The 19,280-nt window shown below is 39.3% G+C and overlaps 1 protein-coding gene across 18 annotated transcripts in view; it reads right to left on the bottom strand.

The window, feature by feature from the left end:
• Positions 1–19,280, bottom strand: part of PARD3 (par-3 family cell polarity regulator) — a 574,463-nt gene that overhangs the window by 340,242 nt on the left and 214,941 nt on the right. For all 18 annotated transcript variants that reach the window (XM_040248382.1, XM_040248390.1, XM_040248385.1 and 15 more), the window contains exon 3: positions 15,853–16,030. In XM_040248382.1, the coding sequence (XP_040104316.1) occupies positions 15,853–16,030 (178 nt within the window). The remainder of the gene's footprint in view (positions 1–15,852; positions 16,031–19,280) is intronic.

The raw sequence follows: 19,280 nt of genomic DNA on the forward strand, positions 1-19,280 counted from the left end.
CTTGTCCCAAAATTGCTCCAGGCCCCTCACAATTGGAACTATCTGCAGTAAATACCTATCATACTTGCCTTATCCCACTGTTTTTAATCGAAATCAAAATGTGTGACTTGTCTGTGCTTCCATGTCTAGAGTTGGTTCAAATCATCTTATGAGAAAAAAATAAACATTTAAGAAATTTTTGAGAGTTGGTCATTGAACAGAACTATTATTCAAATTCAAATGATATAAACTTATAATTAAATAGGGGCTTCCCAGGTGGGGCTACTGGTAAAGAACCCACCTGCCAATGCAGGAGACCTAAGAGACATGGGTTTGATCCCTCAGTTGGGAATGATCCCCTGGAGAAGGACACGGCAACCCACTCCAGTATTCTTGCCTGGAGAATCCCATGGACAGAGGAGCCTGGTGGGCTACAGTCCATAGCATTGCAAAGAGTTGGACACGACTGAATGACTAAGCATGCATGCATATACAATCACAGAGGAATCCTCACCTAGTCCTGATGCTCTGACTTACCAGAGGTTAGCATCTATTCTGTATCATGATCATGTTAAAATTTTTATGAATTTGTTTTTGGCTTGTCCAAAGCTTGCATTTTCTTTCATAATCCTAATATTTAGAGACCAAAAAAAAAAAAAAAAAGTCCATAAGAGACTAGGTTTTAGAATCCTGCATGAAGTTGAAGACACCAAACTTCCAATTGCCTATCTGTATTTCCCAACAGAGAACAATTTGCAGTACCCTGTATTTGTTTTCCAGTAGAAAGATACTCCAATTGATAGCATCCTTCTTCTTTTAAACCTTTGCAGTAATTGTTGTTGATCCAGAGGGTCACAAAGAGTCAGACACAACTAAAGCAACTTAGCACCCACACATGCATGTATAATTAAATTGATTATATTAAAAGACTTCAATATTTTTGGGCTCTCCTGGTGGCTCAGCTGGTAAAGATTCCATCTGCAATGTGGGAGACCTGGGTTGGATCCCTGGGGAAGGGAAAGGCTACCCACTCTAGTATTCTGGCCTGGAGAAATCCATGGACTACAGTCCATGGGGTTGCAAAGAGTCGGACACGACTGAGTGACTTTCACTTTCACTTCAAAACACATCACTGTCCAAGGCCTTTACAGCAAGTTGTTCTGATGAACGCTTGTGGTACACTGATGCATCTGCATGATGATGCCATAGTAGGGCATCTCTCTCCAGTGCTGTGCTCAGAGACATGGCCCTGGGCACACAAAACCGGCCAGTGAGAATGTTTACACCCCGGAAATGGGCAAATGCCACAAGCCAGGTCTTCTTCGGTTTTCAGAGACACAGCTGTGGAAAGGTTACTAGCACACCAGTAGATCTGCAGAACCTGACGAATCCTCTTCTAGAATCAAGAAAAGCACAAGACACCACAGGACTGCACTGCGAGTCTGGGCGATCAGGAAAGACCATGGGAGAAACTGTGACTTCGAGCAGAGTCCTGAGAGATAAGTCGAGGTGAGGCAGGTGAGCAGTGAGGACAGAGAAACAGCTTCACCACCCTTGTGGGGAAGCAGGGAGCTTGGGGCCCTGAAGGCCTGAGACCCATCCATGAAACGCAAGCAAGGGAACCTGTTACAGGGTAAAAAAGATAAACACGAGACAGTTCTCGCAAACTCTACCAAAACTTAATGATGCTCGGTTTCAGTTCAGTCGCGTCCGACTCGTTGCCACCCCATGAACCGCAGCACGCCAGGCGTCCCTGTCCATCACCAACTCCCGGACTCCACCCAAACCCATGTCCATTGAGTCAGTGATGCCATCCAACCATCTCATCCTCTGTTGTCCCCTTCTCCTCCTACCTTCAATCTTTCCCAGCATCAGGGTCTTTTTCAATAAGTCAGCTCTTCGCATCAGGTGGCCAAAGTATTGGGGTTTCAGGTTCAACATCAGTCTTTCCAATGAACACCCAGGACTGATCTCTTTTAGGACAGACTGGTTGGATCTCCTTGCAATCCAAGGGACCCTCAAGAGTCTTCTCCAACACCATGGTTCAAAAGCATCAATTCTTTGGCACTCAGCTTTCTTTATAGTCCAACCCTCACATCCATGAATGACCACTGGAAAAACCATAGCCTTGACTAGACGGACTTTTGTTGACAAAGTGATGTCTCTGCTTTTTAATATGCTGTCTAGGTTGGTCATAACTTTCCTTCCAAGGAGTAAGCGTCTTTTAATTTCATGGCTGCAGTCACCATCTGCAGTGATTTTGGAGCCCAGAAAAATAAAATCAGCCACTGTTTCCCCATCTGTTTACCATGAAGTGATGTTACTAATGGGAGAAGGCAATGGCAACCCACTCCAGTACTCTGGCCTGGAAAATCCCATGGATGGAGGAGCCTGGTAGGCTGCAGTCCATGGAGTAGCTAGGAGTCAGACACGACTGAGCGACTTCACTTTCATGCATTGGAGAAGGAAATGGCAACCCACTCCAGTGTTCTTGCCTGGAGAATCCCAGGGACAGGGGAGCCTGGTGGGCTGCCGTCTATGGGGTCGCACAGAGTTGGACATGACTGAAGCAACTTAGCAGCAGCAGCAGATGTTACTGATGTTAACTGTATTTTACAACATCGGGAAGCCATGGAAGGTTTTGAGGCAATGGGGTGAACGGATGAGACATGGGGGTTATAACAATCACTCCTGCTATTGCAGAATGGACTGCAGGGCTGCCCCACAGAGGACAAGGAGAGAACAGCCATAGACAGGCCCAGGAGCTCTGCTTTCCTGACAATAGAGCACTAGCAGCAAAATCTTGAGCATGCAGGTCTTTGTTTATTATTTAAATGCATGCTCAACTAATAGAGGCACTATTAACCACATACAAGAAATGGTAAATTCTTGAATACAATAAAGTAAAAAATAAACTAACAATAAGTTCTAATATTCTGTTTCCCTACATCCCCAGTCATGACCTCACTGCAGAGACCACCAGCAGCACCATCCTTGGAAGCTCGAAGGCAGGTCGTGAAGTCACAGAACCTGGTGAGGCTGTGAGAGCTGGGGACAGCACCACCCTTGGTGACAGTTACAACAGGCCTCTCCAAACTCCAGCATCCATGGCCAAGGCCATATTCCCCTAGAGTGCCCACCAGAGATGGCACAGGGATCTGGAGCTATCCTCTGGCCACTTACTTTCACCAGGGGCACAGATAGCGTCAAATTCACTAACTGAGAGGCCGTTTCTTCTTCACAACTTGAACAATAACAACAAAAATGAAAACACTGGTTGCTGATCATGATACAAACACCGTGGATTCCTTTTGAGGGACTCCCTGCAAATATCAGCATGCTGGCAGCACTGTGTTCTGGCATCTAGTGACAGCCAAGCAGAATTTCCACCAATGCTTCTGACACCTGCCAAGGACGACCTCATCATACTCACAGTCACAGTGCCCAGGGAAACATGACAGAGTCCTCTCCCCCCTACCCCCCCGAGCTGCACCTCACAGCTTGCAGGATCTCAGTTCCCCAATCAGGGACTGAACCTGGGTCCTGGCCTGAAAGCATGCAGTCCTAACTACTGGACCACCAGGAAACACACCACCAGTCTTAGAGTTACCATAAAGCTTCACTACCCAAATAAAGGAAACCTGAAATTGCCATGAACAACCTAAGCCGACTAGCATGACTAGAAAGACTAGAAAGACTCACTCTCAAATAATCAAATCATCAGACGCTTTGAGGCACCACTTTGAAAACTGAAATTAGACCAGGATGCTCTTAATTTTAAGTTACTTTTAGGCTTAGCAAAATAAAACCAATGTACCCACACAGCAGTCTCGGAATACCTTTCCCTATTAAAAGGACAAGGCTGCTTCAGGAAGTGACTGATTGCAGATGTGGGGCAGAAAATATCTAAGATGAGCATGGAACACATTTCATGGCAGAAAGCGAGGATGGGGTCATGAAGGGCTCTCAGGACCCAGCTTAGAGAAGTCACATCCCTACAAATATGGGTGATCTGAACAGTAACAGAGCAGATACAAACAAGAACTATACTAGAGCTTATGAGCTCTTGTGACTTTTTTAAAGAGGGAAACAGGAAAAAATGAAACCAGGAGAATGCCAACCAAAAAAAAAAAAAAACATGTTATTGTGGAAACTAATACAGAGACAGAATTAGGTATTTGGTCTGTTCTTCTTGGACATATGGTATCTCAGAGTAACAAACCAGTTGACCAAAAGATTAACTTTATAGAAATAATGTGGCCAATAAGTGAAAGAACTGGAATATCAACACGCTGCAAACATTAAAAATAATAATAATAATGGATCTAAGCAAAAATTACCAATGCTGTTAATATCACAAAATGAGAACCAACAACCAGGCTGTATGTGTCTCCTGAGTGAACCACACAATAGCACCCAGAGAAACTGTTGTCAGAGAATCAAACCAGAAACAAATCAAGACACCACCTCTAATAACTACCAGGTTACAAGAAGCACAGGGTCCATGAGGATACAGCAGATGCCCCAGGGATGTTGCTGTTCACTGTTGTTCAGTCACTCAGCTGGGTCTGACTCTTTGCAACCCCAGACTGCAGCACAGCAGGCTTCCCTGTCCATCACCATCTTCCAGAGCTTGGTCAAACTCATGTGCATTGAGTCCATGATGGCATCCAACCATCTCATCCTCTGTCGTCCCCTTCTCCTCCTGCCTTCAATCTTCCCCAGCACCAGGGTCTTTTCTAATGATGGGTTTGGCAGAGGAAAACCACAGGAAAAACTGTCAAAGGAATAAACTGCAGTGTGTGCACGTGTGTGTATGTGTGTACATATACTCATACCCATGTATAGATACATGCAGACACACACACACAGAAAAAGGAACTCACAGACCAAAAGAAACATCAATCAGATGTAGTGTGTGGATTTTCCCAAGATGCTGATTTAAACAAGCCAAACAGAAAAACTACATTTATAAAATAGAGTAATTTTAATACTAATATCACATTACATAGCATTAAGAAAGTATTATATAAGGTTATATATTTAAAGTTTTACTTTTTAGAAATAAACACAGTACTGAAATATTTTCACAAGAAATTATATAAGATCTAGAACTTACTTTGAAATAATGCTATTTGGGGGAGTACAGATGAAACAAGACTGGCCACCAACTGATAATTGTTAGAACTGAGAGTGGGGCATGGCATTTCCTTACACTATTCTCTTTAATCATGTATGTGCTTGAAATTTTCTATGATGAAAAACTGAACAGAAGACAAGTGACCTTGCAATACTGAAAATTATAAAGACAAGTGAAAATAAGCAATGTAATGATACTGAGTAATAGTCTTTTTTTCTCAATTAGGATTAAGTTTTTTTAAAATCTATGCAAAGTTGCATATTCATCATGACAGTTTCTTTAATATTTTATGTACTACAATTGAATGTATCTCCTCCAAACAGACTGTGCAGACTTTATGCATTTGTTCAGAAGAGGCTCAGTTTCCCCGAAAAGATTTGCTAAGTCAAGCCTCTTAAAATGCTGCTTCTCACAAGTTACAGGGCTAAGAAGCAGCAAGAAGTTTAACAACATGATTAGTGGGTCCAGGTGTAGCCCCTGAACCCCATTTACTCAGCTGTGCCTTGATTTTGAAAAGGTAAGGAACAAGTGCTACTGTAGTCTAATTTCTCCCATTTTTCAGAAAGATGAAGCACATTTGATCAAAATCAATGTACAGATATAAAGCAGTCGCATTTTCCCATCACACACCTAGTAGATCTTTTCAAGCAGCAGTGGAGTGACAGACAGTAAGTAATGGTAGAGGAGTGAAAAATATTCTTACATTATTTTGATATCTTAAAGTTTATTATGAGAAAATGCTCAAAAATGTAATAGTTACCAATATAGTTAGCAGACGAGTAGACAGGAAAAAAAATCAAAATTTTCAAATACGAGTAGCATAAAAACTTAAAGCTTGGAACCCATAGAAATTGAAAGCAAATTATAAAAACCAGTCACAAGTAGATAGAGAGAGTCTTCACTGTTTATTAGCTTCATCTGATGAATAACTTCCTCAAAAGTCTGATGTGTACTTATTTCAAGGGCAGAGTTTATGAGAGTAAATGAAGAAAAAAATCTAGACAGACATTTCATTTATTTAGAAATGTAACATATTCATCATACAGAAGAAAAAAAAACCTGTCCCATTAGTTTTATGAGAAATATCTTCACACTATGTAATATTCTTTAATATTGCTATGGACACTTGAAGTTTAAAAGCCCATATTAAAATTCAGTTTTCTGTCAGTCAAAAAGGGCAATACTTGTGAAAATACAAAAACAAAGACAAAGAATCACTGCAAATCACACACATACACACACACCTTCTCCAGACATGTGTAGTACACCACCATCATGACAGTACTGACTCTTGCATATGAAGGTAGATTCCACACACCAACATTTGTGTTACCCATGAGAGTGAAGCATCATTTGCTGTAAATAAGTAAATGGGAATCAAGGTCTACAATAGCCAAGTTCCAGAGACTAAAACTGTGCCACTAGCAGTTACTCTATTTGTAGCTCAAAATGTTTTTGTCTCTAAGTATATACTCTATCTTTAAAATTGGTAAGGTAACCACAACTACGAAACCACCTATAGCTAAACCAGACTTCTCCTCTGAAACAATTAAGTCTTATAGTAAGATGTAACACAAATGCAGTGATTCAATATGTCTTGATAATAAAGGAAGTGAACGAAGATGGATGATGTAACCACCAAACAGAGAGTGGTCATTTTAGACGCGTTTTCAGTAGATATTTTTTCTAATTAAGGGTCTCAATTTTCTACACTAAGAGAGGAAGGATTGCGTCAAGCATATCCAATTGAGGATATAAATGCAGAAAACTGAAAGTGTTAGTCACTCAGTCGTGTCTGACTCTGTGCAACCCCTGGGCTGTAGCCTGCCAGGCTCCCCTGTCCAAGGAATTCTCCAGGCAAGAATACTGAAGTGAGCTGCCATTCCCTTCTCCGGGGGATCTTCCCCACTCAGGAATCAAACCCGAGTCTCATGCATTGCAGGCAGATTCTTTACCAACTAAGCTACCAGGGAAGCCCCACACATGACCATCTGCAAAGTTTTCATATAAATTTACAGTCTTTGAGAATGTAGGAATATTGAAATATATATAAAATTGTGTTCAGTTCCAAATGTTATCAAACATTTCTTCAGTGTAAAAAAAAAAATCCTATTAAAGGAATGTTAGCCCTTGTAAATAAAATTAAGAGATCAAATACACATTTGAACTTGGATCGGTTGAAATTTTATGTTCAAAGTTATAAAGAGTCTTTTATCACATTTCATTATGCAGCAACTGAACTGCCAGAGAGGTACATAAGCAGTTACAAAATAAAGCAGCATATCAGGAAACCCAGAAACAGGAAAGAGCACTGTGTTTTAGAAAACGTTTTCTTTCTTTTAAAAAAATTTAGTAAATGCCTAACAATCCGCTTCTTTACAAGCAAACAAATGAAGAAGATGTGGTAACACAAAATAAAAGGTCTTTAGATGAATGAGCCCATAAAGGGTTATTAGAAGTGGTCTTCAGTCACTTCAACACCTCTGTTCAAAGCAGAATTATTAGAAACTCCTAGGAGAGCTCAAGAATGTGAACTGGACGTGAGGTGATACGGAGGTTCAAGAATGAAAATTACATCTAATACTCACAAGTTCCATCAATTTATGTAAGCATCCTAGAAGCCATGCAGATCTTAGTTCCTTAACCAGGGATTGAACCTGTGCCTTCAGCAATGGAAGCATGGACTCCTAACCACTGGACTGCCAGGGACGTCCCAGTGACTCATCACTGACCTTGCTTCTGCCTCCCACTCCCAGCTTCCTGACTCTGGTTATAAAATGAACAGTTATTATCCAGCATTAGTAGATAACCCTACACTACTTATGCAAACTGATAACCAGCTGGTTCTTGTTGTTCTAAATCATAAATCTTTAGGCTGTAACATCTCTGCCAAGCAAGAGAATATTCTTTTCCAATGCATTAACACAAATTCTGTATTTGAAATAAATACTTCTCAAGCTGATCTAAATAACAAATTCACCAGTAGATCCGCTATGGCACAAATTGACATTTTAATTAAATGTGATGATGGGTTGACTAATCTAGCAGTAGTCTGAAATGCCCTTTGGCCCCTTGCTCTTTCCATATTACGATTAGCCCTAGATGGATCCAGCGGCAATCTTCCATCATTGAACACATGAATTATTTCTACAAAAATGATTATTTTCCTGAAGGTACATGCTACTCCTATTCTCCTTCCTCATATAACCTCACTAAGTATCAGCTATATATGTGTGTGTATGTATTGGATGGGCCCAAAAAGTTCATTCGAGTTTTTCTAAAAGATTGTATGGAAAAACCCAACGAACATTTTGGCCAATCCTAACCATACAAACACTTATTACTACAGTACCACTATAAAGACAAGAAAACTTATATAATACTGTCGAAACAGAACTGCAGCCCAGGCAACAAGCTGTCATTGCTGTATTTACGCTGGACCCTGTAAGAAAGAGCTGAAAAAGAACATATCGAGATTGCTTAATCTTCAGAACAGACAGAAAACATAGGGTGATGTAGAAAAATGTAGAGATAGAACGCTTTCTACAAATTTTAGAGAGAACACAAATGGAAAGGCATTCCACTGAGGAACAAGCAGGGTGACAGTATCTGGGAATAAGCCAGGTCCATGGTCTGGATCATTTTTGAGACCAAGAGAGGGAAACAGGAGGGTTTGGTAAATGGATGCACAGTCCCCTTTTTGCTGTTATGAAAATTCTGGATTCATTTAAGTCCTGTCAAATGCCAACAGGAGGGAACTAGGTAACAGAAGCATCAGCTCTGAGCCACAGAAAGTGCTGGATAGATCTGATCTCACTGTCCTCTCTCATGTGTCTCTGGGGCCACAAGAACTCATGCCACTGTGCCCACACACTACAGCGCCTGGGCTCTTGGTTAAGGAGAAAGATAATTTGCTGAAATGTAGGCAATGAAGTGGTAAATAATAATTAAATCAACTCAAACGTCAATATAAATGAAATTTGTAAATGCAAAATAATTTAATGAATTCATACAGTGATTTAGACATGTTAGTTTTTCTTCAAAACGTGGCCACCACAGAGATCACTAGCTTTCCATTCCAGGGAAAAGGCAGAAGGGGTGACGACCTCAGGGGTGCCTTTAAAAATCACCCTGCCTCTGGGTCCCTCCCCATGTGGGACTCACACAAGGATTCTGAGAGATGAAGTCGGTCTCTAGCTGCAGACAGGAGCAAACAGGATGAGGAACACAAGGCCGTTTCTGATATTAAAAGCAATGAAAGAATAAATAAGCAAACACCGTTTCAAGAAGAGCTATACAAGAGATCTATATCAAGTGCAACAAGAAGAGAAGAAAAGATGTTATCTGCCAGGCTTTCATGCTGACAAAATAATCCATATATGGGTCTCTCTGTGACATCCGCTAATAGAAAAAAGAATCTAGATACCTGGTTAGAATGGAGGATGAAAATGAAAAAGAAAGCTTGTTTACAATCCAATTGTGTCTGCTCAAACATTTTTATACAATTATTTTCTCTCTGTAATGCACTTCTTATTGCGATGTGAAAATGGGCTTTCTTGCTTCGATTTAAATTGTACTTTCTTAACGTATTCATAGCTATATCACTTTTACCAATTTTCAAGTGTCAGTAACTGTTTCTGTACACGATAAACAGATAAACATTGGGCACATAAGGTATATTCCCATACAAAGACAAGAGTACAAGGCAAGACTTTAGGGTCAAATAAAATATACTAGCCAAGGACGAAAAGAAGTGAAGAATACAGAGGTGATTGGACGATGCGGAAATCTTGGGCTCGGGGGTTGGGAGAGGTGGGAACTCTGTAAAACTGTTCTTCCCTAGATTTCAGCAGGTGCGACAGACACAGAGAGCTCCATGCACTGGTGTCCAGTTCTCTAAGGTTAGGCTTTGGAGACCACACACAGGCGGTGCTGTGAACCCTGCAGGAAACCTTTTCATTGACCAAGGATCGCCTGCTAACTACAGTCCAAAGTCCAGCTGACCACCCGAGGCAGAGAGGTTCTAAAATATACTCCTCCTCCCCATGGTCCACAGTCATCATTAAGGGTAAAAATTGTACACATGGGATGTGTGGAGGGTTTTTTTTTTTTTTCAATTAAGTATTTCACAGAAATGCAATTAAACAATGTAGTAAACAAGTGTTTATTCTGCTGAAAGATAATTGGGAAATACTGGTGTCAGACAGGAAGTGCGACAGTGCTCTGGCTCCAAGTCTCGTATCTTGAAATGTCACAAAGGGACCTTGATGTACAGTAAGTATCCATGCCTTTTCAGCAAAAACTCCACTTGTCCTGAACATGAAGACGTGCACTATGGCTGCACTGTCGGCACAGCCTGTGTTAGTTCACTCTGCTGAGCCTCCGATGCCTGATGGTAAAGTAGGGGAGAGGGACCTGGTGGTTTCCCAAGGGACTGCCCCCCACTCCAAGGATATGGAAACCTGTCCCAGCATCCCTTTTACAATAGATTGACAGCCTCTGTGGGGAGAAGCCATCCATATGCCTAGACTTTCATGTACTGCACGGAAGGAAAGGATTCTTGGGTTAAAGAAGCAGATATAAATGACACAGTTTGCTGAAAAGACTACACTGTTTCTTTGTTGAGTGTTAAGTTCCAACTTAAAGACCACAGACAAAATGCTTCAGCCCAAGGAAGCAAGGATGGCTTACATTTTATCACCATTTTAAAACCTAACATTTCTTGTGTTCTGGTGTGGGGGAAACATACATTGGCTTTTTTTTCTTTTTTAAATGGATGAACGGTCTGAAAAGGCAAGTTTAACAATAATTTTGCAACCAAAATCGCCATATGTTGATGTCTGGTTACCTCACTGGAAAATCGACGGATGAAATAAACATATTTGCCACACCAGATACCAACCGAAAAAGCTTTCTTTATGGTATTGAAATGCTGTCTCTGGAACAAGCATCTTGGTCTGCAGACAGTATGCCTGCTGCTGAACTGCTGTCGCCTGACAGCCCGTCTTATCTGCCAAATTGCTCATTAGGCCTGGCAATTTTCACCTGCGCCTCCAGTTTATACTCCAGCAGGGAATAAACATCAGCCTGCTTGCACCATCCTAGGTAGCGAGCTTCCAACACCCCCCTCAGTAACCCGGCCCCCACCCACCAGGAACTCTCCAAACACACTCACCTTGTGTACACACCATTATTTTTAAAATGTCAATTCAGCTTCCAGCTCTTAGAAGCTGGCTTAGTTTAAATGAAGCAAAAAACACACAAGAGATGATATGCAAAATAAGCCATATATTACAGTGCAAAATGGGCTGACCAATAATTTATTTAATTATTCATGCCAAAAAAGAACATAAACAATGTGAATGGAGTGAGGAATGTTCATTTTGGGGAGTATTTCTGAGTGCACAGGTGACAACAGAGCAGAGCAGAGGAGCCCTCTTCCAATTGGATATGACCCATTCAACCTTGATTTTAAGTCTGAAAGGAGAGTGCTCGAATTTATAAATAAACAATAGAGGTACCGTGGTAACCAGAACAAAGAGGCAGTGAGTACTCCAGGCTCTCTGCCTTTGCTGCTTCCACTGATGCCTGCCAATGAGCACTCTGACATCCAAAGGCGGACTGATACACAAAAAATAGATACAAAAGAGGTACTTTGTGGGCAAAAAGCACCAAAGATATGAAACAAAATGTCTGAAACCCCAAAGAACAACTTCTGATGGAATACTGTTTTCCATTTTGCAGAAGTAAAATATTCACCACCAACCCTGCAATTAGCTAGAAAATTACAATAATTACAGCAATTTTGTATCCCATCTCCAATCCAATTAATAGATATATGACCTTGTCAACATGTAATAATCAGATTGCATCTACAACAAAACTGGATGAGTTTTATAGGCTGAAAAGAACTTGCACAGTAAGAAGGTAATTATTTGAAATACTGAGAATGCCATTTGTATGCCATGCTCCACTTCACAAGTTAAAAGGAAATACAATAGGAATATTATTTCTATTTTCAATACATATTTAAATTAAATCTGGAAAATAGTATTCTAATACCAGTTAAGAGGCTAGATCTCTAAACCAAAGATCTTAGATCTCCTAGCAAGAGAAAACCAATCTGTATATTCTTGAGTAAGAAAAAACATTTAGAGCTCAAGAAAGAGGCAGGGGGGCTAACTTCATAACACAAGCTTGTATAGCAATTGTTGATGTCTCTGTAAGTTCTAAAAGCCAGGGAGCTAGTAAAATCTTACCAACTAGTTACAGAGCACCATTTTGCCAGAAATGGTAAAAATTCACTATAAAATTAAAATAGCTCAGAAAAGTTAAAATGTTAAAAGTCAATCTAATCAGATACTTCTACAGCAATTTTATTTCTAGGACTTTTTCCATTACTGGGGCAAATGCTACTGCCAAGGTATCTTGAACCTTTCGTCTGGCTCTTCCAAAGGAAATACTAAATCAGCATTCTGGGGTGAAAAGGAATGCTGCCAGCACTCTAAAGCTAGACTACCCTCAGAATGTCTGGCCCTATAAACAGCCTTTAGAACTTTTTTTTTTTTTAAGAAAAAAAACATCATAGAGTGAGAAAAATAAGACCTGGTCTCAATGATCTGCTCCAAAAATTGTGCCCCTGAGCACAGTAAGTCTCTCTAAATCTGGATTTGTGAACATTAAAAACAGAGGAAGCTAAGTATCTATCACAGAACTGTGAGGTTAGGCGAACACAGTTCCAATTTCACTCTATATGCGAGTACTCCACCCCACCCCACCCAAGAAAGGCAATATGTTCTATCCAGGAAGACACATCCCCTATACTTGGGCTCTGTAACTCCTCAAACCTTTCAAACATCCAGAACTGGGTCTGCACTCAAGAGACGCCATTATCACCATCCCCTCTCTACAATTTCCCATTACTCTAGTGTTCATCATGTGTCAGACACTATCAAAAGTTCGAGCATCTCATTTACTCTTCACGGTCCTAGGCCAGGTACCCTGAGGTGAAGGAACTGAGGCCGAGCAAGGCCACTGATCGTGGTTGATGTGGTTTTGCTTTACTTTTTCTGAACCATGAATACTCTACACCATGTTCTAGAAAGGAGTGTCTGCAGAGTAAGCTCATGTTAAAAGTGTAAAGTACAATAGACTCTCAAACTTATCAAAAGTCTGGTTGTTTTTTTTTTTTTTAAAAAAAAAAAAAACAGGTTATCGGCATCTGGTTATCATTAAATCAAAGTATACCTATCTATGACTGAAGAATGCAGAAGAGATGCCAAGAGATCCCAGAACAACAGCTTGAAGTGTCTGCTGTCAAATCATCGCTTTCCTCATTTGCCACTCCTTAAAATGGCTCTATTGGCCTGAAAACCTCTGGATTTCTCCACTGTGGCAGAGAAGATCCAATGCCCAGGGCTCACAGCACTTCTGGAGGCCCAAATGTCTTGATATTTTTTAATCAGAAGAGGAAAAGTAAACTTTGGGAGAAAAAGAAAACATTTTCATTTTTTTTCTCACATCACAAGACAATGATACTTGTAGAGTTTTCTTCGCTTCCATCAGTTCCTTATAGAATAAAAGAGATGAGTGAATTAACTCATAGAAAAATCATCACTTTATTTCTTCAAGATAAGTATTGAAGCTTATTAATCTGAAATCTTGTGTTTACTATGCCTATAACTGCAGTTGATTATTGCATGATGGAACAGATCTCTACATATTGTTGGTTTCTTTCCTTTCATACCTGAAAATGAGGAAGATCACTGAACATAAACTCCTTGATAGCAAAGACTTACTAACTCAACCCTAGACGCTGATCGGCTAGCACAAAGCCTGGCCAGCACTGACTGACCCTTGTTTTATTTCTGAATGAATAGTATTAATACTATAGAAAATGACTCATATGTATTGAGTAACTTGTCACCAAACCTTGTATTTAGTACATGTTTAACATGCATTTTACCCAATGCCTGCCAAGGACATAAAATCTAAATAACCTTAGTAAATAAAAGTCAGAGCTTCTTGTTCTTAATATTTGTGTATTTTCCCACTGGTGGCTACAAGACAACATATACACTTCAAATATAGCTTCCTTTTCTCAATAAAAACAAGGTAAAAGAGATGTTTGGGGGTGAAAACAGCATTTAAATTTTAACACACAGAGCCAGCCAAATGTGGGTGGTGGTGGTATAGAAATTTTGTTGAATCAGTGAAGTCAAAAGATACAAACAGATGGGCAGCAAGCCATTCAAATTCTTCCTAACTTAAAGATAGGACTGGACTTTCTTCCAGCATATATCTAAATTTAAGGTGCATCTTGCTATATAAAACACATGAATAAAAGAACTACAACAATAACACAACAAAAGAAACTCTGTACTTCATTATATATATTGGTGTAATTACTCACATAAAGACACTGCTTTCCAAACATCAGGCACCTATGAATATTTACAATATTATTTCATTAAAATTTTCTTTAAACTGAAACTAGGCAATCCATTTTTTAAACACATTTGCTCCAAGCAGATAATCACTGAAGCATGGACTTATGAGTCAGTAAATAATAAAAGAAAATGACCTGTGCACACCCTACATATTACTTCATATACCATACATGGTACACATCATATCACATTTTGGATCATCAGATGTGTTTACTATTAAATTGATGTTCTTTCCTTATTCTCCATAGATAGATAGAAATATGGAGATATTATATAGTTTTATATATATATATATATATATATATATATATATATACACCTATATATCTTCAAGGGACAGTGGAAGCAGAAATAGTTTATAAACATCTAGAAGCAAATTACCAAGATGTTGTAGGCTGCTACCAATACAGAAAGTGGGGACAAAGACACATTTTGCAAGAAAAAACTGCATATTTTCAAAATTATCTAACTATATTCTATATATTACTTTTATATATCATTCCATATCTCTATGTGAAGATCCACTGAAAACTACCAGTAATATCACACAAGATTAAATTTTCTACTTGAAAATTTAAATGTTTCTAAATTAGATGTGCCTAAAAGATAAGTGATTTCTAACATAAATTTCTTGAAATAGGCCTTCTTTCTCTTACCAACTGCTCAATGATAAGATTATACAATTACAAACACTAAATATTATATTTAGCAGACATTCTTCACATTTGTGAGTAAAAGAAGTGAAGGAAGGGCAGGAGTGGCTACAGAATTCTCCAAGCTAGTTTCCTGGAACTTGGGCACTCTGCATCCTAGAATTTCTACTCTAAACTCACTCAATCTGATATTTTCTTTCTTTGAGATGGTATCTCACAGCAGCTCTTCCAGATCCCTGAAGATAATGCTGACCCCCTCCAGATAAAGATTAAGAAACGATTATAACCAAGTTGACTGTCAATCAAACATGCTCTGCTTTGTTTCAATGGAAGGCTTTTGATTACTTCCATTTGTTCTAGCATTCAGACAAAATACATAGGAAGAAAAATTCAAGTAATATAACTTTATATTATCCTTATTGATCTTTAGTGAGCTATTAAAAGTTTACCAGTCCAAAGTAATCTAAGCTCAATCCAAAAATGTAAAGAATCTTACTTATCTCTCTTGCAAAAGATATTTGCAGATTCTAAACTTAATCAATTTTAAACAGATAATGAATCCCATTCACAGGAGCATGCCTGAATAAAAAAGGTTGGCATCCCTGTAAATGAAGATGAAATACGCACTTACTCGCACGAAGGACTGAAGGGGTGACCTCGATCTCACTTGTTGCTTGGTAAGGCTGGAAGGCCGAGACGCTGGTGCCGAGCTCACTGCCGAGTATCTCTGGGCTCTGGGTGCCCGTGGAGCTGGCACTGGTGCCATCGCCTCCGTGGTGTGGGTCTTGCTCATCAAACACGGCTACCAGCTAGAAATGACAGGTGAATCTGCAGTTATACACAAAGGCATGTAAAAGGACAACCCCAAACTTACACCGTCTTTGGTGTAAATAGTGAGATTTACACACCCAGGAATGCTACATTTTAGGAAGAGGAACTTCAGGGAAATAGGCTCACCCTGGGTTTTGATACTTTTACATTTCTAAGTTGTACATTTCATATCCCAAACTCTACAGGTGGAAAATAATACAATGGTTTTGTATCACAGAATGCTAAGGGGATCGAGTGGATTTAAATCTTTGTGTAGATAGTATGTCAAGTGGAAAAGAAAGTGCATATGCCTATATATAAATACATTACATACATACAACATGTAGTATAGACAGCATAGGGTGATAAGGGGCCCTTCATGTGGGAAGAAGGGGATATGAACTGTCATGAAGCATCTGCTCATGGTGCATAAGAAACACAGGAAGGATAAAAGAAACTAATGAGGCTGGTAGCCTACAGGGAGTTAGAGGGAACAAGGCTGAAAGAAAGAGAATGGGAGCAGGTGACACTTTCCTGAACATATATTTCTATAACTCTGACTCTTAGAGCCATCATAATAATGAAAATATTTAAAACAAATAAATAATTGAAATCAACCAAGAGGCAAGGTGGGGTTCTGGAGGCCGGATAATCTAAAATGGAACACAAACAAATAAACCTGTTACAAATGAAAACCACAACCACACAGAAAAGGGTGGGGAAGAAAAGAACTAAGTAACTCTGGAAAATTATTTTCACTGTTTACTGTACATCTAAAGGAAAAAGGACAGCAACAGAAATACTGTATTCAATTAGGAAGCTTGTTTCCCACAGCATGTGGTTTAGAAATTCATGCTACTCCTACTCTTACTATTACCGTCCCTTCTCCTCCTCCTACTACTACACACACACCTCAAGAATGAATGAAAAAGAAAAATATTTTGGATAATGAGAGCCAAAGTTCTTACAAAGTTCAGAAACAGAAGTGACAAAAAGAAAGGAAATTAACTGTAGTAGTCGATTTGAATTGGAGGCATCGATATGAACTCAAGGTTTTCATAAGCAGGTAGGGAGGCAGGCACAGGTGGATGGGAGTCCCTGTGTGGTGTGCAGACCACACAGGTATGTCCTAGTTCTGTCCACTGAGAGATCCTTGACGCAATGACATTGCTTTAGTGTCAAGTTACAAGTTACTGACTCAATGGCTACGAATGACCAGATCTTGGTTTCTAATACGATTTTCCAGTAAATGAACTAGAAGTCCGAAGAAAAACCATTAACTCCAGGGGCAGGGTAAGAAAAATACATGATGAGCCTGAAACACCGTATGATGCTAAAGAGAACATCTAAGGGAACCAGGGGCCAACCTGAAGGAGCTCTGAATCACCAAAGCCATCTGGGACACTTGTCAACAGATAATGATAGCATTAGATTATAACCCAAGAGAAAACTAAACGTCCTTGAGTCCATAATGATATAATCAAATAATCAAAGAAATAAATGATGGAGAATGAACAGCTCTTCCTTACTGGAGCATCCAAATTAGTAAACATGGAAAAAATTAAGAGAAATCATCACTAGGCAATTTCCACAGTCCGAACTGTTGCAGGCAAGATCTACCAGTGGATGCTAACATTAATTGCAAGAATATGATCAGAGGTGGGCATATCTCAGAGTATCTCCCCATAAGATGCTTTTTAATTAAAAAGAGAAAATAATATCTTGCAGGGCAGAAACTTGGCAGACAGCATTTCGCTAAGTAATAAGACATACTGACAGCATGTACTCTCTGAAAAATACACCAAGAAGTACATGACATTACTTCCATGGTACTCCTGCCCAAAACACATAACTTTGGTCTAATCATGAGGAAACATCAGACAAATCCAAACTAAGGAACATTCCATAAAATAACTCCTATTCTTTAAAAATATCAAGACCAGGAAAGTAAAGGGCTGACCAAACTGTGCACCTTGGAGGAGACTGGGAAGAAATTCAAACTGCATGCAGTATGAGATCTTTGCCTGGATCCTGGACTAGAAAACAGGCATTAGTAGAAAAGAGGCAAAATTCAGATGAGAGCTATAGATTAGTTCATGGTATGTACTAACAGTGGTATATACAGCACTGTTCATTTCCTAACTTTGATAAAGATACTATGTTATGTCAGATGTTAACATTAGGGATAGGTGAAGAGTACATGAAAACACTCTGTACTATTTTTGTAACTTTTCTGAAAATTGAAAAATTTCATAATACAGTATTACCAAGTACTGTATAAATTCTCTCTATTTAAACTCACTCTATTTCTTCTTACAACTAAACAGTGGCAGCACTTCTTTAAAATCTCAAAGAGGACAAAAGTTCTATGGCACAGAACACCTTGGCCGTTCACCCTCCAATCTCATGCCTAGAAAACTCAGCTTAGCCTTCCAAGGAAAGAAGAGACAGGACCACACCCCAAAAGAACCAAGCCTTCAGCTTCCAACCCAAGTCTTTTAAACTCCTTTTAGCTAACAGACTGAAAGAAGAATTCACAGACGATGAAAAGTATTTATAATTACAGTTTTAATTAATTCTATTTACATCCATCAATTCATAAGACAAAAAAAGAAAACCACCATAAGGTCATAGAGATATGTAGACAAACAGGAAGCTCAGAATCCTGCTGTGGCATCTTATAATTAGCTGATTAAACAATCTGAAGGAAGGCTAAGTGGTAAGAAGAAATTAAAGTCGGATGAGGAGTTAGGCCACTCAACCTTATAATTAGCAACATCAGTGGGAAAAGAAATCCTTAGCAATTGTAAAAAATGGAAAGGTATTTGTATGTATACACTAGTTTTCACAAACAGTATATATATGTATACATTATCAACCTGTTTATCTCACAAGCATCTCCTCTGATTAAAAATAGACATTCTACAGATCAGGGTCAGCAAACATTTTTCTAAATGTACAGAGACTAAATATTTTTGGAGCTGTGCAAGTCATATAGTCTCTGTCACACGATTCTACTTTGCATTCTATCATGAAAATAGCCATTCACAATACATAAATAAATGACAGTTACTGTGTTTCAATAAAACTTTATTTACAAAGCAGATAATGAACCAAACTTAACCCATGGGCCACAGTTTGATGATTCTGCACTAGATTGCTCATCCCTCTCGTAACATCCAATTTAAAATTTTCCGTGTGGGAAATAAAACTAAAAGTCAAGGTTCCTTGGTAACCCTGCTAAGCTAA

The sequence above is a fragment of the Oryx dammah genome, unplaced genomic scaffold (genome assembly GCF_014754425.2).
Source record: "Oryx dammah isolate SB20612 unplaced genomic scaffold, SCBI_Odam_1.1 HiC_scaffold_10, whole genome shotgun sequence".
Classification (NCBI taxonomy): domain Eukaryota; kingdom Metazoa; phylum Chordata; class Mammalia; order Artiodactyla; family Bovidae; genus Oryx; species Oryx dammah.